The sequence below is a fragment of the Prunus avium genome, chromosome 7, assembly GCF_965620075.1.
Source record: "Prunus avium chromosome 7, drPruAviu1.hap1.1, whole genome shotgun sequence".
NCBI lineage: Eukaryota > Viridiplantae > Streptophyta > Magnoliopsida > Rosales > Rosaceae > Prunus > Prunus avium.
The window spans coordinates 7,970,368-7,996,064 of record NC_142290.1 but is presented as its reverse complement, the minus strand read 5'-3'; the positions used below and the strand labels follow the sequence as shown (position 1 = coordinate 7,996,064).

The window sequence follows — 25,697 nt, the reverse complement described above, 5'->3', positions numbered from 1 at the left end:
ACTACACTTTGAGCATATTATGTTTTGAACTTTGCCGCTTTGTGAATAATGTCTAAAATTGAGTTTTTATTGTTAAAAACTTTTGAGTCATGTGCATGAGTCATTTCTCTTCAGAAAATGTTCGGGAAGATTGTTTTGAGTCTTACTTTTGTTTTGTTTTTATTTATTTATTTAATTTATTTTTTTTGGTTTTTGGTTTTATTTTTGTTTGTATAATTATTTTTATTTTTATTTTGCTTAAGGACTAACAAATCTAATAAGTTTTCTAACCATTTTGTTTTGTAGAGTTAGAAAAATGTTTGTGGGTATCGTATCTGTTAAACCCTCAGGAGACACAACTCCTCCTACTAGGGATGCCTAGAGGTTTAAAGGCTTGTTGCATACGCTAAATGCAATCGAGTTACCTACGAAAGTGGTTTAATTAACTTCTTATTTGTTTTTATCTTTGTTTTCCTTTTGTTTTGCTCGAGTACTAGCAAAATCTAGGTTTGGGGGTATTTGATCGGTGCATAAATTACATATCATTTTGTACCCTTTTAGCTTATGATTTGGTTTTGTTTTTGAGTTAAACTTGTGCTTTTAATTTGTTTTGTGTTTGTTTCAGTGTTTTAAGTTTGAGACTCAATAAATGCATTTTGGAGACAAGTTAGCTCAAAACGGTGTCTGCAGATCAGTCAACTTCACGGATTAGACTGTACTTACTCAAGAAGAACCAGATGATGAGCCATATATCATTGGAGAGATACGGAAGTCTAGTTTCTGTAGAATTTTGCGGTTCATGATTCCGAGTCTTCTAGAGAAAGTTATACATGTTTTGGCAACTTAAGATCAAATTCGGCAGCATCTGCGTTACTGGGCCAAAAATCACAGTTGAAGGCCTTCCCGATTTTTCCTTGAGTTGGGCTGCATATGCTTGGAAAGATAAGACAAAGAGCTTCAAGATCCATATTTTTCCAGATTTTTCAGATTGGAGCCACAAGCCCAAAACGAGCCCACAAGCTGGCTGCAATGCATTGTCATGCATGACATATGCATGACGAAGTGTTGTTGATTGTGGGAAAGTTTGGTGAAGCATATTCAATACCTATTTTGAGTGGAATTTTGCAGCAGCCAAAAGATGATGAAGTGGGAGCTGAACACTAAGCCTAAAGACAAGAGGAATTGTTTTCAAATGCAATTGTGTGTTAGGTTAAGTTGGTGAATTAAGTGTTGTGTGTTAGGTTAAGTTGGTGAATTAAGTGTTGTGTGTTAGGTGAAGTTAGTGTGTTTAGAAAATTCAATTGTATAATTCAGATTTTTCACTTCCCTTAGGCCTATAAATAGGGAAGTTCTCTAAGTTTGTAATAACACCCCAAGGGGGGGAGCTCTCAAGCACTTCTCTAGAGCTCTCTTCCCTTATCTCCCTCAAATTCTCTTAGTTTCCCTTTGTAGTTCTCAATTGTTGTAATATGATCCTTTTACTAAATCTTCAAACACTTCCCAAACACTTCTACATTCTCTTCCCAAAGTCTCCATGTTCTTAAACACTTCTCCCATTCATTCATCAAATTCTCCAAGTCCTCAAACACATGTCTCTTCCCTTCCAAAATCCTCAAAGCTCTCAAACACATTTTTCTTCCAAAGTCTCCAAATCTCTCAAACACTTCTCCCCTCTCTAAAGTTCTCCAAACACTTCTCCTCCCTTCTCCAAATTTCCCAAACACACTTTCTTCTCTTCAAAAGTCTCCATGTCTCAAACACTTCACGAACACCTTTCTCTCCCTTCCCTAAGTTCTCAAATTCTCCAAGTTCACAAACATTCTCCAAGTTCTCAAACACCTTTCTCTTCCCTTCCAAAATCCTCAAGCTTCCCAAACATCTTCCTTTCTCTTCCAAATTCTCAAGTTCTCAAACACCTTTCTTTCTCTTCCAAATTCCTCAAAGCTCTCAAACACATTCTCTCCCAAATTCTCAAGTTCTCAATCATCTCTCTCTTTCTCTCCAAAAACTCTCCATGTTCTCAAGTGTTGTACAAAATCCTTAATGTTTTCTTAGTTGTAATTTATTTTTCTTGTAATGTACATTCTTTCTTCTTGTTTTGTTCTTTTGTTTTTATTTCTGTTTTTTGTAGGAAACTAAATTGGATCATTCAATCACCAATCCCTGTGGAATCGACCTCGCACTTACACATGCTATACTACCCAACGGCTCGTGCACTTGCGAGTATCACAAGTTGAGGATACAGTTGAACCCATTTTGGTACAGCTGAATCTACGCAACACATAGCAAACGAGGAAGGATTCTTACCCAGTAAATAAGAATAAAAATATACATATATATACATATAGGTATGACCACTACCAAACTTATACCGGGGAAACAATCTAACTGGGGGATAAATATACATATAGGTATGACCACTATCAAACTTGTACCGGGGAAACAATCCAACCAGGGAATTGTTTGACTAGACTACATGGAAGAATCCTCAATAACCATGTGGCTAGGGGAGAAGCCGTCCAACCGGGGGACTGGGCTCCCAGACACGATAGCAGAATCCTCAATACTGGTGCAGCTGAACTAAGTCCTACGCGCTCAGATTGCCCTTCAAGGGCCTACGAAACACCTTGTCAAGGGTGCCCGGGTTCTGACATATCCAAGTATCCATATCCAAGTATCCAAGAGCCGGGGAGGTACATACGGTGGTGCTATCAACACTCCAATATAACATATCCCACATCCCAACTTATACACTATAACCATAAACAATTTCCAAACACCCAACGTACCCAATCTAACGACTACCAGGGAGTTTCTAAGGCCAGTCCAACCTGTTTCGAAAGGGAACTGAGTGGTCAAACTTCCCAAATTGGTTCATCAGGCTCGCGAGGCCCACGACCTCCGATTTCTATTCTGAAAGTTCCTACACAATCCTAGAGGTACAGAGAACAACATATTTGAAATTGGAACCGATCGAACGGTCCAAACCTGTTGAACTCAGATAACGCATAATAGGTGCAATATCCGTTCGACTGTCAAACGATAACCAATTCCAAATTTGAGAATACCATCGTGCTCAGGACAACATAGGGAGTGTTTTAGAACACAATGCGCTGACCCACAGTGGCCCACACTTCGCTTCTCGCCGCTAGCAGTGCGTGGGTGTCTTGAGAAAATTCTTGCGATGGAAAATTCTCGAAACACCCTACAATAGCTAAGCCAAAAGAATAAGTACAACTAGGAGAGCATTTTTGGTTCTTGGACCATGGCCAAAAACTGGCTGAAACTAGCTGAATCGAAGCTGAAACAGTGCGGGTTTTGGCGGAACTTCTTGTCCTCGAAATGGGGCAACAGCCACCATTGCTGTCGCTTCATCTAGGGGAAAGCAAGAGGGAGGAGAGAGCTACCTGATCCAAGTGGTGGCGCGACCTGAGGGGATCGGAATCGTCGCCCATGACAATGGTAGTTTCTGCCAAGTTTTCCAGTCTCCACTGTCATCAGCCGCAGGGTTTTCGAGCTAGGAAAATGGGACTGGAATCGTCAAATTTGGTCACCGGACGGCGACGATCTCACTGGTCAAAGTGGCGGCGTTGTGGGAGAGAGAGATAGAAGAGTGAGACAGTGTCGGGAAGAGAGAGAAAACGTGAGAGAGAAGAAGGAGCTGACTAGTGTTTAATCATACCCCAAAATACTTCCGGATCAAAAAGTGACTAAAGTGACCCTTCACCTATGGGTAAAATTTAATTTCACAATTAAATAAATTGAATACAAAGGGTCGAGTGTTACAACCTACCCACCTTAAACAAATTTCATCCTCGAAACTTCGTACCTGTCATTCGAAGGGGTAAGGGTACTTGGCCCGCATTGCGCCTCGGGTTCCCAAGTGGCTTCCTGAACAGTCTGACTCCTCCACAACACCTTCACTACTGGAATGGTTCTAGAGTGCAACACCTGCTCCTTTCTATCCAAACACTGCACAGGTTGCTCCGCATAAGTCAGATCTTCTCTCAACTACACGGGTTGATATTCCAGAACATAGGAAGGATCGGATTTGTACTTCGTAGCATAGATACATGAAACACATCATGAATTTGAGATAGTTCTGGAGGTAAAGCAAGTCTGTAGGCAATGGGTTCGATGCGTTCTGTGATCTCATAAGGTCTGATATAACGGGGATTAACTTCCCACATTTCCCGAACTACATCTTTCAAGGACAAAGGCGCTTTGGGTTTGGGATATGATGGTGGGAGAAATTGCAGAGGCTGATGGGTCAAAAGTGAGCCACAGTCTGTGGGTCGGGGATCTTTGGAATAAGGACAAGATTGGTGGAATTGAGGTCACAGAGATGGCATGCCTCACAAAATCAATCCTCAGCAGGTCCATTGACTTCGTTGTGAATCTGCTCCCAAAAATTGTGGTTGAAGAGGCCCTGGACACCGTCCGATCTTGGAGCCTTTGTTGACCCCATCTCCATGGCGATATCTTTAACTTCCTGAAGAGAAATTAGGTTGAGGAGGGACTCGTTCATCTCGGCAGTGACAACCTTGTCCACACAGTTTAGGACGTGCCCCATGTCCCAGAGTCCATTAGAAGTGAATATGTTTAGAAAATACCTCTCAAAGGTGTGTCTTACATTATGATCACCAGACTGCCAAATACCATCCACATCTTGAATTCGATCCACTCGGTTTTTCCTTCTTCTTTGAATTTTAGACAGATGGAAAGCCTTTGTATTTGAATCCCCCGAGGTTAGCCATTTCACCCTAGATCTCTGGTGCCAATACTTTTCCTCCTTGGCCCAAAGAGAATTAATTTGCGATGTGATATGAGGGATTCGATCCTGGTTCGTTGCCCAATCCTTTTGCATCTCTTCAAGATCACAGGTGAGGGCGGCAATTCGCATTTGGTTGTGGTCAAGTTTCTCTTTCTTCCAAGAGGTGAGATGTTGTCTACACTATCCAAGTTTGGTGGCCCAACGATGCTTCCACGAACCCATAATGGGACTTCTCCAACAAGATTTGACAATCTCTCGACACTCCTTCTCCTCCAACCAGCTGGCCTCAAACATGAATCGGCATTTGTATCATTTGTTCTCTTGAAGTCACTTTTCGTGTTAATTTTCACACTGTCAAAATTAGTATTGAAGTAAAACTTGCTTCCATTTAATCTGAGTGCCTTTGGAAAAAAACTTGAATGCCTCTCTCCATGTGGGTCGGGATCTAGTGAGAACGCTTATGTGAGAACATAACATGAGAACACCGTTGGATCCAATCTAACGGCTGTATGAAAAGCAAATGTAAGTGTAAGTGTTGTATTAGAACGAGGCCTTCTTCTCTCTTCTCCCTCCAAAACGTCCCCTCCAAAACAGACGTCGCCTCCAAACACAAGTCCCCTCCAAACCAGCTATTCGCTCAGTTCAATGAGGTGGCCATTTTTTTATCAGCTTTGATTGAGGAAGAACTGTAACATTGAAGCGAGAGCACCCTCATTTTTCTGGGTTTCCCATTCAGGCGAAACAAAGTAATCTTGGATTTTATAATTTCATCTTTGTGGTTGGGTTTTTGGGGTCGGGACATACGTCAATCCTTGAGGAACGTCGAAACTGGCGTTGAGTTGGAAAGTGCTGACCGTACCGTTGTGGTTTTGCTCTGTTGGTTTTGAAATCCTTGAGCGGGGGCGAAACAGGGGTTGAGGAAGAAGAAAAGTTTTTGGGGTTGACGTCCAGATCTAAAAGGGCTACGTAACGTTGTCATAGTTGTTGAAAATTTGAAGTTGGAAATCAGTTACGAGGTAAGCCATATACTGTATTTGTCACTTTCATTATTGGCCATCAGCATGAGTCACTTTAGGTTGTATGTATGACTTTAATGTTTCAGCGGAGAGTCATTTGCATGTCATATGTTAGTTCATATATATTGTAAAGCTGTTTGAAAGCATGTGCCAAATATTGGGCATCAGCATGAGTCAGATTAGGTTGTATGTATGTGTTTAATGTTTCACCAGAGAGTCATTTGGATGTCATATTTTAGTTGATATATATTTTAAAGCTGTTTGAAAGCCTGTGCCAAATATTGGGCATCAGCACGGGTTACGTTAGTGTGTATGTAGGTCTTTAATGTTTCACAGATAGTGATTTTAATGTCATATATGATGGTGGTGATGTGATATTCAGGGTTAAATTGCAAGAACTGTGAAATGGAGTGCGAAGGACAGGTGACACCGGAAGTTAGTTCGGAATTGAAACCAAAATTGGGACTTGAATTTGATTGCTGTGAGGATGTGTTCAATTTCTATAATATGTATGCTGCGAAAGCCGGATTTGGCATTCGGTGTTCTACAACGAGAACGTGCACATTCACTGGAGAGGTAACAAGGAAAGAATATGTATGCTGTAAACAAGGGTATGCGTTGACAAGCACTGTTAGTCGTAAGAGAAGACAGCGAGGTTGTACTCGAACTGGGTGCAAGGCTAAACCTGCGATTTTGAAGGTAAACGAGAAGAATAAGTACACTGTTGTAGGATTTAATGAGATACACAACCATGACATGACCACAGTTGATAAAGTCCATCTATTGAGATCTCACCGTAACTTAACAGAGTCTACAAAGGCCTATAGTGCACATATGAGCAAAGTTAATATCCCTGTACATAAACAGGTAAGCCTTCTTGAGGTGTAAGTAGGGGGATTGGAAAATGTTGGGTTTGTTAGGAGAGATGTCTATAATTATGCAAGGGATGTGCGTGGGGAGGTGATTGGGCATGATGCAGAGCTGCTGAAGGAGCATTTTTTGGCTGAGCAAGGAAAAAATGAATCATTTTATTTCAATATGGAGGTAGATTCGGAAGGAAGGATGGGAAATGTTTTCTGGGCAGATGCAAGGTCAAGACGAGCTTATGGGTTTTTTGGGGATGTGGTGGTATTTGATACGACGTTCAACACGAACTGCTATGGGATGGTCTTTGCGCCTTTGTTAGGCGTTAATAACCATAGGCAGACAATGTTGTTTGGTTGTGCATTCCTAAGTAGTGAAACCACGGATTCATTTGTATGGTTGTTCGAAGAATTCAAGAAAGCCATGCCAGGTGAGCCACCCAAAATGATCATCACTGATCAAGATGCAGCCATGTCAAAGGCAATTGCTTTAACTCTCCCAACAACATTCCATAGATATTGCATATGGCATATCTTGAATAAGTTTATGGAGAAACCCAGCATTGGGGAATGTTTTTCGGAAATGTGCAAATGCATATGGGGTATGGACACTAGAGAAGAATTTGATGCAAAATGGGATGAAATCGTCACAAGCAATGGGCTGAAAGACCATCCGTGGCTGAGGTCGATTCATGCTTTGCGGGAGAATTGGGTTCCATCATATGTAAAACATGTGTTTTCGGCTGGGATGTCCAGTAGTCAACGGGCTGAAAGCTGTCATGCATTTTTCAAACAATATATTAACCGGAAAAACACATTGATGGAATTCATTGTACGTTTTGAAAGAGCTCTTGGTTCACAGAGGCACAAGGAGTTAATGGCTGATCATGTTGATACCAATGAAAAACCTCCACTGCCATTTCGAACACCAATGCAACATCAAATGGCACGCATTTACACTCGGGAAATTCTTGAAATGTTTGAGAGGGAAGACTTCCGAAGCCTTTTATGCTTGTTCGAACTTGTAGAGCAAGATGAGACCCAGTGCAGGTACAAAGTAAGTGAGCGGGTAAATCCGGGGGTGACACAGATGAAGGAGCTTGTGCATGATAAAGATGCCGATAAAGCTTATTGCAGCTGCAAAGGATTTGAATTTTGGGGTATTCCGTGCCGACACATCCTAGCATTTTTAAGAATGAAGCAGGTGGAGCACTTGCCAGACAATTACATAGTGAAACGATGGCTTCAAAGTGCAAAGTGCGGTGTAGTATATGATAAGAATGACAAAGAAGTTAAAGATTGCGTGGACGGTTTGGTTTTGGTTAAGAGATCGAAACTTGGCAAAGTTGCAGGTGAGTTGATAGATTCTGCTTTATTTTGTGATGAAGGTTTTGAGTTGCTGGAAATTCATTTGACGACATTCGTGGGAAGCTTACAAAGTTGTTGTCATCAAGAGCTCGTGTCGAAGAAGAACCCAATGGAGAGGTCGGAACTAGTTCTTCCCAAGTCAGAATAAAGGATCCCCATCAAGTAAAAGCAAAAGGGCGTGCGAGAAGAGTGAAAGGACAAAAAGAGAAGGCAGCGGAAGGACATAAACGGCGGTGCAGTGAATGTAGGAAGACTGATCATGATAGACGGAGTTGTCCAAAACTTGTGAGCGGGTAAGTGAATATGTAATTGTCTGGGTTTGAATTTTATACAAGAAATGCTGTTGACTTGTTTCTTTGTTTCGATGTTGCAGCTCTTCATCTTTCGACGCAGAAGTTGGTGCTGCAGTTGATGAGAATTTGCAGCGCAGTCAAAGCACGCAGGACAGGGAAGCTACTATGACAGAGTCATTTATGCAGGAGTTTGATTTCCTTTACGGTCCCGGAGTTTGAATATTTGTTGATACCAATTTGCGTCTTTTTGGAAACCATCTGGAACCATTAGTGAATCTTATGTAAGTGCCTCATGTTGATACTGAACTAAGGTATGTGAAAAGCAACAGTGAAACCGCCCAAAAACAAAGTAACTTTTGTATTCGATAGTTATTAAGTGTCACACATGTATCGCATGACTTACATTCGACCCCCTGTAAAAAAAAAAAAAAAAAAGGTACATTAAAGTCAACAATAAGTTATTTGAAGAGCCACTTAGTTATCAACATCAGAGTCATCACTTGACTCAAAGCGGCCGCGTTCCTCCCAATCTAGAATGCGTTTGTCATTGTAGCAATCCTCGCACCACTGTCGGGGTAATGCAAACAATGGGAGATGGGGGCTTTGGGGGAGAAGGGGTCGGGGACCGATAGTATTGAACATTGTGTGGACCTACCTCGAATAGATCCCTGCACGTCCCACAAGGATGGTCGTGAACGTCACCATGCTTGCAATAATTATGCGCAACTCGAACTTTCGGATCCATCTTTAGTTGAAGGTGGATGTCCATCCTGGGGCTTTGGTGTTTTCAGAACGTGGAGCCAGTGTTTGAAATTCGTTTGGGATTCATGCAATGTGGGTAACGTTTTATCACCTTTGCAACGGTTGCAAGGAAAATGAAATATGTAGGTAAGCGAATCTTGAAACCATCACGGTGTGTCAGCAAGGGAATCTTGAAATCATCACTATGTGCCAGTAATGTGTCAAAGAACCGAATATCTGTGTCAGATAATGTTGAAAAAATTTATCGACCCACCGACAATTTTTGAAACCAAAAATTTGAGCACTATTAGTAACTGAACTCTACTAATCCAGTAGTTATAATAAGATTGAACTCTGGTAAGAACATAGAACCCAATAGCAGATTTAAACCCGAATAAGCTGCACGTAAGTTAGATCGGGCATAAACATGTAAACACAAACCCAGATCTGGCATTAACAAAAAACAAACAAGTGAATAACGATTGCCTAGCGATTGATATGGCTACCAGCCGTCATTATCGTTGGCTTTTGCTGGTTGGTGGCCTAGCTCTGGTGGGTGTACACCGCCGGAGATGATTTGCTGTGCAGCAGACGGAGTTATGGCGTCCCAGTCAATATGTTTGTGGACATCTGCAGCGAACCGTCGGAATTGCTCAAAACCTTCGTTGAAAGCCACAGACATTGCCTGCCCATGCTTGTCGCCTCCTTTGTGGATGCTCAAAGATTCGTACGTAGCATCGTCCAGGGTCATTTGCAAATCCTCTGCTTTGTGCTTTCTTCTTTGGCCACGAATTCTGTGCTTCTCTTTTCTGTAACGCGCTTTGTTCACTTGGCGCGTCAAATACGCCAACTTCTGCTCAGCTCCGACACACTTTTGAGTCCAATAATGGACCAAGGAGGAGTCGTGTTCCAGTTTGTTCTTCATATCATTTATTTCCACAGCAGGATCATCGGAGTCGCCCTCACTTGCTGAGGAGGTTGGAAGTGGCAGCGGTGGTAGAGGGGACCTTGGATAATCGGGGGCATATTCCCATGACCCATCGGAGTCCCCCTGATTTGCATTGCCGTCTGAACTGGTTGACATGTTCAAGTTTCTTCAGATTGGGGGATTCGTTATGCACAAAACACAACTCCAAAGAAGAGTCAGGAAGATAAGAAGATGTTGATGTAGGGCAATGAGTATTCCGCAGTTTGTTTTATCTGTTTTCCCCATCTGTCACATCAGTTTTGTTTTTTTTGTTCAGTAATGAGAGTATTTGATTTGAATTCGGATTAAAGCCTCGTATGTTTCACAAATAGCATACACAAGAAATTTGAATTTTCAACTTTCAATGAGGTGGTAGCATTTGTCGAATTATTATCCCGATGTTTGCAAAGGAAGGGTGAGAGAATGGTCACTGACGTGCACGAGTGCACCTACCCAAGGTTGATGCGGTCAGGTCCCGCCATGTGTTGTATTTCGTTATTTTCATTACAATTTACACAACTGGGGGAAAATTATTGAAGACATGGTAAGAACAAGGAGAAAAATGGGAAAAAATGCCCCAAAATTGATACCAGCTCCTTGTGGCATTACACAACTGGGGGAAGCTATAAATCGTGGAATGTGTTTTTTGAACTCACTTTCGTACTCAATTTCGTAAGATGTGATAATACAGAGTGTACACTTCATCTTCGGAATATGGTTTGAACTCGCTTTCGTTTCAACCGTAACATTATGTTTTGCAAACCTTTTCCGTCTATTTCCTTCATGTTGATTATGTAATTTAAAATAACACAACTATTGGTTACATTTGCTTCGTATGTAATTTTTGTGAAAATTTAGTCTTATTTTCTCCTTTCAAATGACACACTGAATATTATTATTGTTATTTTCTTGGTCAAATTATATATTTCACACGAATAAGCAAACCTCATATTACCATTTTAGGAACAACAAGTCCTGTGAGGGAGATCCAATCAATGCTAAAAACAATCCCATTCCTTGTAGGCATTTTGTAAAGAGAAATTAAATATGTTGACAGAAAATCATGTAAACATACTTCAATTAAAGCATACCCATTTTGCCTTACAACAGTACACATAATCAACCAAAAGCAGTTTCCCATATTTTTTCCCTAATTTTCTTCACATCTTACAGCTTGGATACATATAAGATACCATCTGAAGTGTCCAAAGCTAAATGGTTATACCTTCAGGAGCGCACACAAAGTTGGAACAAACGCAGTCAAAATGAACTTTTAGGCATGTTTTTCCAAACAAACTGACTGAAAATAACGAAAATGAACGTTGTCCAGCGACGGTTTACTCCATGGTGATTCCGTCCCAGTTGTAGCTTGGGACAACACATTTTGCATACTCTCGGAACAGGTCAAATCCTTTACGTGCTTCTGCTTCCCTCATCTGCACTGTCTCATTCGACCCCCTGAACCTTCGACAACCTTTTCCTTTCGAAAGCCTAACCCTCAGTTTCATTACTTTGACTGATCGAAGGTGTAATTTCGCTTGACTTTTCTCCTTCCCCAATGTTTCTTCATACCATCTTAGACGTATCTTCTGACGTTTTATTTCTGTCAACAACGCATCGTACCGCATCTGGCCGATACGACCTGCATCATCGTGGTCCTCAGATGAAAAGTTGATGGATTTCGCAGGTCCAACAGGAACATCTTCAGCGTTCTTATTCTTCTGTGAGATAGAGTCTGGATTTTTTGGTGGAGTTGTTATAAGTATGGGGGGGATTTTCGTAGGTGAACCCATGGTGAGTTGAGGGTTGTTTGGACCAAATGGTGGTGCAATGTGAGGTAGAATATATAACTTTTTTATTTATACAGCAGTCCCCTTACTAATTTTCCCGCCAACATGAATTTGTTCACTTGGACTGGGGAGCCGCCACTTGAGATACCTAAATTCCGTGGTGATGTCATATTTGCATTATTAGTATCATACACAGTTGTTTAATTTTCTTTACAGGTGATAAGCACACAAATTAACTAAGTCATTTGCTTCAAAATTGGTGATGTGATTTAAGCAAAATAATAATGACGAAAAACATTTATAATTTTGTGACTGCTGCCGGTGACAAATGGTATCATAAATGCTCTTAATATGGGAGCGCGCGAAACCAATTGAGTCCCTCCAGCTTCAGCCACTACTGTCAATTGTCGTTTCAGTCACAGCGCTTGGGAAACGAATAATATAATTGAAACTGATCTAAACCCTTGTCTTCGTCCTTTGTGAAGTGGGTCACGCCTCTGAAGATGTATACGGCACTTCCTTCTTCGTCCCCAAACGACACCTTTATTATTAAAACCTCCACACACCCTTTTCAGTCCTCTTCTCCACAGACCCTTTTCAGTCCCTCTTCTCCAACAACCAAGATGGATATTCCACATTTAGCATGGTTTAAGGTGCTGCTCGTGGTTGCAAAGCAGTCCTCTGAAGATTTGTACAACATGGCGCCAACCTGCAAGTTATTTAAACAAATGCTCAACGATCCTGAGGTTTGGACAACGGTGTCAGTGGATAAGTACCAGTGGCATCAGGACTGGTACGGTGAAGATGAAGGGAAAATTGTTGAGTTCTTGCAAAAGTGCAAACAACATAACAATCCAGAAATCATTTACAGAGAAGCTATTCATGACTTCTTCGTGAAGAATGATTATGAGGGCATGAAGAACCTGCGGGTGGTGGCTATGGCAGGGCATGAGGAAGCCTCCTACCTTGTTGGCTTGCTAGGGCTGTTGAACCCTAGCGACGGCAAGGAGAATGGGCTGGAGTTTTTGTGCCATCTCAGCAAAACGAAGAAACTGAACATAAAAGCTTGCAGGGATTCAATAACCTTGCGACTGGGTCGGTATACAATGTCTGGCACCAAAACTCCTCCTCTGCTTGAAAAGTTTACTGCAGGCGAAGATTTTTTTCAAGACTGCATTGACTGTGAGGGTAATCGGAAGTGGTATCAGTTCGGGGACCACAGTGCCCAAGACTGGGACAACGTAGATGCTTGGAACTGCTGTGAACCCTGCAAATGGAAGAGGGAGCTGTTCTGCATCCAGCGCGAACTCCACTTCATGACTGCGTTTGATATATAAGTGTATATACATGGTATGATAGGTGTTTTATTAATCAATGGTTGTTTTGGTTTTTTGTGTTTTTATGTAAAGGTGAAACTGTCTGAACTTTGTAATGTTTTTATTTGAAGTATGATTATGGTTTTGGGTCCTATATCGTTTCAGTAAGTGGTCTCAAATGTGGAATTTCTGGTTCAAATCCCCCAAACAGTCATTCGTTAAAGAGGACAGCCAGGCATATGGGAGGGAGGTTGCGTGTTGTCAACCCGGAAAGGGATTATCCTTTCACTCACTTCGTTGACAAGTGGATGTCTGACACATCCTTGATCTTCTAAGATACTCTGATGATTCCATAAATACCCCAAAAAAATCTCCCTCATTTCCTGATTTGTCCTGCATTTGAAACTATATTTGCAACAATAATTAAGTCATGCGGTTATCCCTTTTCACTAACATAATTATTTAAGTATCGCAATGTGGATCTACGAAATAAGTGGAGGGTTTTTCCCAATTTGATTATAACCATCTATGACATTTCCCCATTATTTTCGGAATTGTCCAGCAATTTTTAGGATTTATGCACCCAAAAAAATATATATTGAATCCCATAGTACGGAAATCCCTGTTCACTAACATCAAGAATTACATATCAATTTTCACAACAAACATTTTGCCAAATATTAACTCAAAACTCCAGACGACGTATTCATCCCCCACACAGAGTTAGGAAATTTCCCAATTTTTTCCTTAATTTTCCTGTATTTTTAACGATTTTTGGGGACAAAACTGAATAAAATATACAAGAAATGCCAAGTGGAGGCGCTGGAGTGGGGAGCTGCAAGCCTGACCGCCACGCGGCGCGCTCCCATGCCGCCACACGCCAGTTTTAATATTTTTTAATCATTTCCACTTCAATATTCAATTAAAAATCGAAATTGAAGGTGAAAAAATCCTGAAAAATTCCTCAGCGATCGGGACGGGATTTCCTTCGATGACATATCCGGAAAAAGGGAAGGACAAACAAAATTGGATACGGGATTAATGTGATCGAACATATGAGAGTGTGGGGTTTACAAAGTGTACTAGGAAGTGTTTGCACATCTACTATTATGAACTAATCATTCAGCATAATTACGAAATGAATTTTAGAACGTTTGATATGCCTGCATCTTGACCTTCACAATCTTGTTTGCCGTAAACAAGAAACATTCCTATTTATTCCACATTTGAAAACACAGTGTGGCAGGTCCTACGGTTTATGGTTCAGCATAGTATCAACAACATGTGTTGACGGTTTCGTACAGGTTGTATTTGAACCCAATAAAAATAACTTATTCTTTAATTTTAAGTCAAAAGGGGTAGTTGGATCCTAAAGAAGAGTTTGTTCATTAACAAGACTCAAAACTACCTTTTCAAAACCTTCGTACAAATGGGATGGATGCCCTCAAGCATGCGAAGAAAGGTCTTCGAGCTTCCCTTATATGATAGAAAGGTTAGTTCTCTATCTCGCGAATTGAGCCAATACCAAGCTATATGAATTTCTTCAGTTCAACTACTGTTACCTACATAATTACAAACCGCCCACCCAGTGAAATGAAGTTTGCAAGTTCGTCTAACCCACCCAATTATGTCATATTGCCTCTCCTAATTAAGCACACGCGTTAATATCCCTGCAACAACTGCACAGCGAGCTTCAACCGATACAAGGGCATGGCATGATGGGAAATATTGGCTAGTTCTACATTGGAGGTCAGAAACTCGCAGTATTTTAAAATGTACATCCCACAGTCGCCCCTGAAACATACCGAAGCAGCAGTCATTCATTGTACAACAAAAGCGCACTTTCATAACACACTATGTTTAGGTCGAATATGACTCACCCGCCTACTTGTTGGGGGGGTACATCCAAAACGCGACTAACTGGCCACTCAGTTTTAAGAAGTAGACCGTCACCAATATATCCAGCTTCGTGTAACAACCGGGGCAGTATTTTGGACACCGGCTGCACAGCCCGTTGGATGGCTTGAGTTCTGCACAGATCTACTTTTGAATCATATACCCTTATCTCACACTCTTTTAAATCGATAACAAGTAAGATCCAGTGCTTCTGCCTTTCTAGGTTGAAGGGCAAAAAAACTTGATTCACAGACCCCCATGATTTAGCCAACTTAAGCCCTTCGCCCTTCACCATTCCCACTAGACCGTTGCTGTGCTTCCTCTCCTCCTTTCCAATATACAACTTCATTTGCGTGTAATCTAAGGCAGCACATTTCTGCATAGTGGCACACGAGTTATGCATCATAACGGATACGGAATTTCAAAACAAACAATGCTTATGAAATAATACAGACCTGAAAAGTGGTGTCCAGTATCGTCCAGTCAGAACCTGCCCACTTGCCAGACCTGTTGTGCCGCTCCCGTAGCAAATGCAAGGCCATGTCAATGTTCTACATAAAAGGGTTGTTTCCATTATTAAATCAATCAATTACTACATAGCAAGGGCTTATCGACAAAATCACTAATCAATCAATGCTTACCGAGTCATCCAACCAACCATTCTTGGTCAGCAACCGAACAAAGAAGTTATGCGAACCTTCCATAGCTTCGTCTCCACATAACCGCACATATGAACTATATTTTTCAATCATTGTTATTATCAATTCCGTTTCACCAGTGACTCAATATGTAATCATAATAAATCATTTACATTTCACTAAGGACGGCCAAAGGGAACTTACTTTACTTCTTGTCCCCATTCCCAGCAGAATTTTGCCACCTCCAGAAGGGAATCACGGGGCACAGGCCTTAGGGGGTCAGCAATTGGGTCCTTCGAAATATTGGGAATCTCCTGACCTTGCCATGGAGTTTCCCTTACCACTGCCCTTGGCCTCTTCGTCACAGGACCAACCGTCTGACTCCTTCCCCGACCCCTCTTTCGCCCCACCCCAACTATAACATCTTCGCCACATTCACCCTCCGCAGTGAACATCTCAATCTTTCGAGGAGGATTCGTAAGGAATTTAACAAGGGTGACACACACCACATCTGGATCATCCCAATTTATATCCGGGGTTGTATATTGCACCTCTTCTTTCGCATTTTTTACACACTCCTCTCTTGATTCGGCTACTCCACCTTCCTCAGTTTTATCAGTCTCCTCTCTCGATTCGGGTACTCCAACTTCCTCGGTTTTATCACTCTCCTCTCCAGCATCCTCAGTCTCATGTCTCTCCTCTCCAGCATCCGCAGTCTCATGTCTCTCCTCTCCAGAATCCTCAGTCTTAAGTCTCTCCTCTCCATCATACTCAAAAGGGCTGGCGTCTGCATGATTGGTACACTTTTCCAAGCGTAAAACTCTCTCCTCCAGCTCACCCTTCTCACGGTGCAATAGTGCAACCTCATTCCTCAACTGCTGCACAACAGAGTTTAATTCATCAAGGTCCTTACATACCCGCGGGCCTGCACTAGGTGCATCACATTCAGGAACAACTGATCCCCAACTCCAATATGGTTGCCTCATCTCCAATTCACGTGGTCGTAAGAGCCGCAGTATAACAGGCTGTCAAACATATACAGTGAACAGGTCATAAACAATAGTAAACAGCTTTCCTCATGAAACCAACATACTATTGAAATCAATTATTAACTACACACCTGTTTGCTTTGAAATATATAAGCGTTCAGCTTTCTAAACTCAGGCACTTTATCTGTGGATTCCCACCGGCAAATTCGAGGGACTAATGCAGTTTCCTCGATCCGCCTACAATATCTAAGGGGGGGAATTCCTAATTCAGCAATTAATTCATACGCCCAACAACAAATAGATTATCAAAGTCAGTACTTAGTTAGGAACTTAAATTTTACAAACACTAATTTTCAACTAAATCATACCTGGAAAGCATAGCTCAATCCCTTTATATTCCATGCAGGTCTGTTAATTCTTTTAGGCTTCTCATCCTCCACATTTTTCTTCCCTTTTCTCACTGAACTCCGCACCGCCTTTTTTTGCTTTTTCACCCATTTCCCCTGCCCATCCTTGTCTTCATCTCTCTCTTTCTTCCCGGGAACAAACAACAGAGAATCTTGCAGACACTCAAACGATATAGATCCCCACGGATATTTGTTGAATTCATCCATTTTATGAACCAAATGTAAGTAGTCCTCATTTATCTTTACATTTTGGGGTCTACCCATAATCACAGACTCCACAAAATACAGCAGTCCCAATTTGAACGAGTCCTCGCTTCCTCTTTCGGACTTTAGGAATGCATTTTCTAAGTCCTGGCCAGTAATGTGACTCCTGTTGGTAAAATGTGCTTTCATAAATCGCTTATGATCTTCCCCGGCAGACGTTATGTCAGGCTCGCTTCCACATTTTAGACCACTTATCAAACAAAAATCCTTTACACTGAATTGAGCAACGTTGGACCCTATTGCATAACTAAGGCCCATCATGTCCTTCACACCAAGTCCTCTGACTCGCCGGAGTGCCAGACCACGCACAATTTGACCACTAAATGCAATTTTATGGAGTCCCAATAGGTGCCCAAAACAGCTCTCTCTAAATCTTTCCATAAGCGACTCACTGAAATGCGCCCCAAAATTACACAGGACTGTTTGCGCCACACACAGATTATTCACCCGCGCAAAATAGACCTCTGACTCCGGGAAACAAAGCTCAAACCCACAATCCATTTTATACCTGCAAAAGACACCTTTTGCTTCAGAAACAGAACTGATACGTGCTGACAATATTATGACCACATTAACATACAGAAGTGATACCAACTCACAATATTATCTACACATTTTTAAACCTACAAACACTATTTTCAACACATTACATAATTGATACCTACTAACAGAATCTTCAACATATCAAGTTACAAAACTGATACACTATTTTCAACACATTAAGATACATAATTTCACCTACAAACACTAATTTCAACAAATTCAGATACAAAATTGATACCTACTACAAGATGCATTGCTCCTTATGCATCCCAAATCATCTCATATTCAGAGTTAAGATTCAATTTTCTCTTATGTGTTCTACTTCAACTGGTACTTATTATTATTTGTTTGCCAAGCCCCATTAAATCCCTAAAATTATGCCCAACACTCACACCACTACATGCCCAAAGCAGGATTACAATGAGGAACAGATGAAGATTCCTCGAATTTTATGAAAACACAACAAACAACCAGAATGCAAACAAAAATATGAACTACAACACAGAACACAAATTACTCAGGCCAATTTATATTTTTGCAAACACTTCGTACAGAGACAGCCTACTCTTACCCAGAAAATCAAAGCCCTCAAATCCTCCCTAAAGTCATAAACCAATTTCAATTAAGTTAATGCAGTATAACATGCAAACTTTAATATCAAAGATAGGGAGGAAATTTGACAGAAACGTACCGATTCAGACGTTCAGATCAGAATTACTCGATCACGGAAGTTCTGCCACAACAGAAGAGCAAGTAAAAAAGAAACAGTACACAAAGGAGTTTCTGTGAGAAGAGATGACGAATAGAGAACTTGATGTCTGGTAGGTATTTGGGTGTTATGACTAGGGTTCATTCATCACTCCATTGACAAGAAAGGCGCCACTGTCAGGAATAAGAAAGGCGCGATTTTTTCGAACCAGGCGCGACCTGACACCTCTGCTAAGGGGAAACTGCAGCCTACTCTAATGTACCGTAAGCTCGCTTTTTCTCTTCTACCGTTCAGATGCATTTCAATGGCTGCGATTTATTCTTATATAATGTTCTCACATAAGCGTTCTCACCTGATCCCAATGCCTCTCCATGCATCTTCTAAAACAATTACATGGGCCAACCCCTCAAGCATAATTACACGGGCCCACCTCTCAAGCCCAAAGTCAATAGACCCAAAATAGCAAAATATGAATTTCTCTATTGGTCATTATTTATGAGAAAATAGAAAAATTGGATTTGGAGGGAAACGAAAGGAGAAGAAAATGCCGGTGGCAAGACCTGAAACATCTGATTCCAGAGTCATTGCTCACGTAGATTGTAGACATGGACTGCTTCCACGTTCAAGGTCTCTTTCTCTTTTTCTTTCTCTATGTTCTCTCTCGGTGTGTCTGTAATTGTATTTGTTTTGTGAGTTGGTTAGTTAGGGTTTGGAAATGAGTAGAACAAGTTTGAAAGATACTCTTTTTAATGTGAATTATTGATTTATGTAGACTTTTGAAATTGTAGAGGCTGCAAAAAATTAGTAGACAACGATCTCTAGACATACTGGAGTATTTTTTTAATCTTATTTTAAATAAAAAGGAGAAATTACCTAGTAGTTTGTCAGTAAGGAATTTACCTGGTAGCTTCACATAAATCTGATGGAAATCCAAGAGACAACAACTACTTTAAGTGAATAAACTTGTTATTGTTGAACTCTTTGGCTTATGGAAAATGCTTTCCACATACTGCCCTGGTCATATTTTGAAAAACCAAGACATTCTTTCATAATCGATTCCTTCAATTATAAAACTTCCACATTATTCCGGAATTGTCAATGGATTTGTCATATAATCATTAACACCGTTGGAAGAATTTTTATCTTCTTACTCCCCCCATGATTGCTATATCTTGGACTTGTATTTATGCAAAGTTTGCTTTATTTTATAGTGAAGCAAAGGAAACAACCAGATTTAAGGGGCTTACCAACAGCTTTGGTACTGTTGATGCTCAGAAATGGTCGTATACTTTTGGGCCCAACTTCACGATGATGTCACCTTCGGCCCTGTGTGATCTTCGATAGAGTGGTGATCTGCAAAACAAAGAGTGTGCGGTAAGACCTTTGGCACCGACCGAAGGCTCTCCGATACTTAAGTTAGTCTTGTCAAATGAGCTGTATGTTAGATAAAAAATGTAATAAAGTAATTAAAAATTCACCCAACATAATCTCACTCTTATTTACAAATAAGAGTTTTTGTTATTAATTGAGTACAACCCATTCAAGATGAAAATATCTCTTAATTATAATCTCTTTAGAAAAAGAACACCGTTTGATTCCAATATGAAGAATGAAATAAATAATGGGATTTTATTTGATGTTATGGCTGCATCCAGGGAACCCTAGACTGCCTACATACCCTCTTTTTGGGGATCAAGTCTTTTGTAGTTCTCTTGAATATATATTTTTAACAAGGGATTTCGAAGAGCGGATGACTCCTTGAAAGAATTTTATGGTGTGGAATTTGGATGAATGTGGTTGGACCAGGGATTCAATTTGATTTTGTGGTTGGAAAGCCTTTCAAAAATTGAGATGTGGGGTGGTTTATTGCTTGACTTAGTTTCATCAAACAAAGATTTTTCAAAGTTAGTCAAAACTACTGATTCGTCTCTTTCTGTCCTTGGACCTTTTACCTTGAGCATGCCATTTTCTTGTTTTACTAAGACCTCAATGCAGTTCTTTCTGACTTTGCCTTTTTTGGATTTTATCTTCAGTGGAGTTGAAGATGATGCCCTCATCAACCTATTTCCTTCAAAGAACACAACACAGTTACGTCGGCTATTGTTCTTCTTTGAAATAATTGGATTTCCATTAAAGACAATGTGATTATGCCGATTGTTGTTCTTCATTAAAACAGTTGAGACTATCATACTTCCCCCTGGGATTGAATAGTTAATCCTGCGTAGTGGCTGTATGTACGTTGTGTTGTGAATTAATACTAACTCACTTCCCTTTAGGACCTTGTTGTTGATGAACTTTGTGACAAACTCAATGATGGATGAGTCTTACACTCACACAGAAATTTAACCAAATAGAAATGACACAAGTGTTTATAGAGGTTCAGCAAAGTGCCTACTTCCTCTTTGGTGATCTCCTTGAGAACTTTCACTAATGAAGATAGATTACAACTTTGGTTTACAAAGAAGGAAACCCCCTTAGAACTCTACCCTCACAATCTGTTTCTCTCTCACCCTTGCTCAACAACTTGATACACTTAGAGAACTCTCTTGCTCTCCCCTTGGTATTTTCTGAACTTACAAGTTTCCAGCTTCTATACAATTCTCTATACTTTGCACAGACTTATGCACTTAACAACTTAATGTTCTCTTGCTTCCTCTTCCCTCTTATATAGGCCTTTGGACTCCAAGATAAGGTATCATTAAGTTCTGCACGTTCTTGCTTTAGTTACACAACTTTAGACACCTGTTCTTGGCAGCTCACAAAGCAAGGGAACAATGGATGATAGCTGCCATATATCTCTTGAACCAAGAGAGTATTCACTCATTGAAGCAAGTCATCAATTTGCCAAAGTGTTCTCCCCATCTTTCCAGCTGCTTGCCACCTTCTAATATCTCAGAATTGATCAGAAATATCCTTGCAAGTCGATAGAAAGTGATAGCACACAAAGGAAGACTTGAAAACGCGTAGAAACTGAAACAGCAAAAGTCGGGGCGACCGGTCGCCAGGAATATGCGACCGGTCGCTTTATCTCAGAGTGTCTGGGCGACCGGTCGCCAGGAATATGCGACCGGTCGCTTTGCCTCAGAGTCTCCAGACTTCGATTTTCTTCTCTGAACCGACCGGTCGCTTATAACATGCGACCGGTCGCTTTGGCACTGAGTCAAACTTTGCAACCTGCTGGAAAACGACCGGTCGCTGGTCTTTAATTTTGTATCCTTTTAATTGAGCCATTTTTCTCAACACGTTGTCATGAGCGTCTCAATTGTATTTTGAACTGACATCAGTGCTTTTTGACCTGGCTTTTTTCGGTCATTTGGTGAGTATTTGAAGGCTGTCTTTGAACTTGAAGTCTTTTCTTTATTTAGGAAAATAGAAGCATTGTGTATTTTGATTGGTTTTGTTGACCCTGATGCTCCTCCTGTTTTTATGCTCAGCTCTTACTTATACACTCAATTTTATTTTTTCCACCGAGAAAGGTTATCAAGGCAAGGTTATCAGGTACACAAGAGGGATTAAGTTTAGAGTCTAATTCACTCTCTTTTATTGAGATTTATTACGAAATTATTTACACTGTACTTGGTCCTGTTTCAGGATGATAACAATTTTTTCTAGTTTATGCGCGTATGATTTACTCTCTTTTATGATTATGGTGTTTCTTCAAAATCAATTGTTTTTGGATTTTCTTTGAAAACTCTAAAGAAACAGTAGGGCCGGCCCTAAGATTTTTAAGGCCTAGGAAAGATCATTTGATGTTCTAAAAATTGGGACCCTCCCTTAAGATAGGGCCGAGGGTCGCACTGATTGCCCTGGCTCAGGGCCAAGGTTGAGAAACATCTGCAGTTTTGTTCCTAATAAAATTTTAAACATGAACCTAGTTTTATATCCCAAACCATATTTATGAGTTTATGTTATTATTTAAAGAAAATTTGGTTACAAGTATACAAAAAAGTTTTTTAATGGGCTAGTTTTGTTTTGGACTTAGTCATATGTTTTTAAATTTTTGTTAGCTTGAGGTCAATGGGTCTTCACAAGTATACAAGAGGAGGGCGATGAGATGTGCATAGAGGTGTCAAACGGATCAGGCCGGCCCAATACGACACTCGCATGGCCCGTTGAATTAAGGCCCGACAAGGCACGACTAGTATCCTTGGGCTGTGCTAGGACAAGGATATTAGGCTCAATGGGCCATGCCGGTCCGTTGCCCATTGAGGGCCGTGTCAGCCGAAAACCCAACTGGCCAGCCTGTTTACAACCCATTTATTAAATTACATTTGTTTTAGAGAAAAATAATGCAGAGTATTATTACATTTATATCTTAAATTCAAATCTATTTCTTTGTATTAAAATGTAATTGTTTTTTGTATATATAAAATAATGATTTTGTTTTTCAAATTTTAAATTTTAAAATCCATGCAATAATCTAGTCAATTTCTATTCAAATATACTTTAAAGAAAGTTAATGGCCACTTTTTTCAACAAATAATAAATCTTGTTAGTATATACATAATTGTAAAAAAGATTTAAATGAAGTAGTAAAAAAATACCAAAAAAAAAAAAAGCAATATATTAGTCAAATGGTGTGGCCCATCTCGGCCGGTTAAGTGGCCTAGCACGAGCACGGCCTGAGCCCATAGGCTTGGGCGGGGATTGATGATTTTCATAAATGGACGGGCACAACATAGCCCGTTTATTAAATGAGCCAACTCTATACGGGTTGGGCTGGCTTGTTTGACACCTCTAGATGCGCATGACAAGAGTGGAAAGAGGTATCGAACACGATGACGGCGACTGAGCACGAGAAGATGACTGAGCGCAACTGGTTGCGAGAGAGAGGGCGACGACAACTGATCGCAAGGAGGCGGCTGAAATGTATCTATATAAATATTGCATTATCTCCTTTCAAATAAAAGCCCTTACATTAGTCCAATCTAACCTGGTATTGAGTGATATGCTACTGAAGCACTAAAAATTCACATAGAAGCGCAGCGGGACACTCCAATAAATATACTGGCCAAAAAAATTCCCTTTAGTCACTGTAAAGAGGGCATCAAATTAAATAAATGATAAATATGTCTTTGGCAATGACAGCATATCTGTCAGGCTCTGAAGGTTCCTCTATCTAATTATCTTCTTCAGTCCCTACAACACAAGGACGATATTGCTCAACAATGCGCAGTTGCTCATCAATGAGAACAGAAGAAGTAATTGAAATCAGTTATGATTAATGTGCTAGTATTGCTCAATCAGAACAATGGAGATCACTTACAGCTTCTGGATGGTTGACTGCAAATTCAATTGCAACAACAGCAACAAGGCTTGTTCCAACCAATAGCATTGACTTTTTTACGTAGGATTTCCAAAAGCTGCTGTGAATATGAACAAATCATTGCTAGTTTCATCAAAAGAAGGCTCCAAGAAACAAATTGTGGAGACCCAAGATCACTTGACACCGGGGGCAAGTCCCAAGTCTTTAATCGTTTGGAGACCATACACGGGGCCAATCACTCGTGCAAGGGCTCGAGCTTTATCACTTCAGTCTCCTGAGACAATACCTTCCAAAGGAACAAGTCAGATTGTCAAGAACAATTAATAACCCAATTCCAAGGGTTTTACATAAATGAAGAAAGTGAAAGGTTCGAAAATATGCCTGTCATGATGACCGGTACAACAAGTGCAGACGAACAACTTCTTGAGATGCAAAGGAAGCTTGTTGAAAGGGAAGCAGATGTGGCAGCGCTAACAGCTCAATTAGCCACCAAAGTTACAGTAGATAGCGAAAAGAAAGATGAAGAAAGAAAGGAGGAAGAGATGGGAGAGAGTTCTAATAGCCAAATAACTCATCAAGACATAAAGACTTCAATTGCAGAAGGAATCCGCGAATTCCAGATGTCTATATCACCACCTATTCTTGGAAACCGAAAGCCTTATCCGGCTCATTATGATGCATTGCCTTTTCCCAAGGGTTATCAAAAGCCGACCTTCTATAAGTTTGATGGGATGAGCAGCTCTCCACATGAACATTTAGCTCATTTTTCCTCTGCATGTGGAGAAACTTCACAATCAGACGCTATGTTAATAAGGCAATTCGTTCAATCCCTCAAAGGGTCTGCTTTCACATGGTATACTCAGTTACCACCTGGGTTCATTGAAACCTGGGACAACATGCAGAAGGTTTTTCACGCACAATTTGTCAGCTCAAAGAAAAAGGTTTCACTCATAGATCTGGCCAAAACCACGCAAAAACTTGGAGAGAGTGCAAATGATTTTATTATGAGATGGAGGAGTCTTAATCTCCAATGTACTGAAAAAATTACCGAGCAGTGCGCGGTGCAAATGTGTTATAACAAACTCCTACCAGAATTGCAACGTTTGTCGCAATAGCAGAGCCCCAATCATTCGATACATTGGTGTCAAAGACGAACAATGTTGAAATACAAATTGCTCGTCAAAAGACAACAACAAAAATCCAGGTTGGGGAAAAGAAAAATGAAGGCAAGAAAATATTCAAGAAAGGGGAGTCAAAGGCTACTTTTGTCAAAACGGACAAGAAAAATGACAGAGGAAAAGGGAAAGAAGAAACGAGGAGACTCACTCTTAAAGAAAGGAAGGAAGTCAAGTATACATTTGACGATGAGGATGTTGAAACTATCTTGGATGAGCTCCTCGTAACCAAAGCAATCAAACTTCCAGAACCAAAGCGCCTTGCAGAAGTTGATAAGACTAATGATTCTAAATATTGCAGGTACCATAGATTGCTATGTGCTTAAAAACGTAATTCAAGAAAAAATCAACAATCATGAGATAGAGGTGGATTCATCTTCAAAGCAGCAAACTACAAAATCTACATGATTGAGGGTGAACTTATTCCTTGTGTTTCCTTGCCAGAAGGAGCCATTCCCGTAGGATTCCTTGTTGACAATGAGGTTACAGTTGTTCATGCATACCCCGATATGCCTCATCCTGGAAATCCTAATGTTCCTACCTTGTATGACCTTATTGTTGTGAATTAGAATGACTAACTCACTGCCCTTAAAGATCTTGTTGTTGATGGACTTTAGACAAAGAACTCAATGATGGATGAGTCTTACACACACACACAGAAATTAACCAAGCACAAATGACACAAGTGTTTATAGAGGTTCAG

At 40.6% G+C, this 25,697-nt stretch overlaps 3 protein-coding genes and 1 pseudogene across 3 annotated transcripts; 3 read left to right on the top strand and 1 right to left on the bottom strand.

Moving 5' to 3' along the window:
* Positions 1-4,342: 4,342 nt before the first annotated feature.
* Positions 4,343-4,882, bottom strand: LOC148292969 (uncharacterized). The gene has a single exon (XM_088244527.1). It carries the CDS (start codon positions 4,880-4,882, stop codon positions 4,343-4,345), a length of 540 nt encoding a protein of 179 aa, XP_088100653.1.
* Positions 4,883-6,174: 1,292 nt separating this feature from the next.
* On the top strand, positions 6,175-8,512 carry LOC148292968 (protein FAR1-RELATED SEQUENCE 5-like). Its single transcript, XM_088244526.1, has 3 exons — positions 6,175-6,636; positions 6,730-8,138; positions 8,374-8,512. Exons 1-3 carry the CDS (start codon positions 6,175-6,177, stop codon positions 8,510-8,512), a joined length of 2,010 nt encoding a protein of 669 aa, XP_088100652.1.
* Positions 8,513-12,414: 3,902 nt separating this feature from the next.
* LOC148292967 (putative F-box protein At1g67623) lies at positions 12,415-13,128 on the top strand. Its single transcript, XM_088244525.1, has one exon. The coding sequence runs from the start codon at positions 12,415-12,417 to the stop codon at positions 13,126-13,128; it is 714 nt and encodes a 237-aa protein (XP_088100651.1).
* Positions 13,129-24,196: 11,068 nt separating this feature from the next.
* On the top strand, positions 24,197-25,402 carry LOC148292966 (uncharacterized; annotated as a pseudogene).
* Positions 25,403-25,697: the final 295 nt, after the last annotated feature.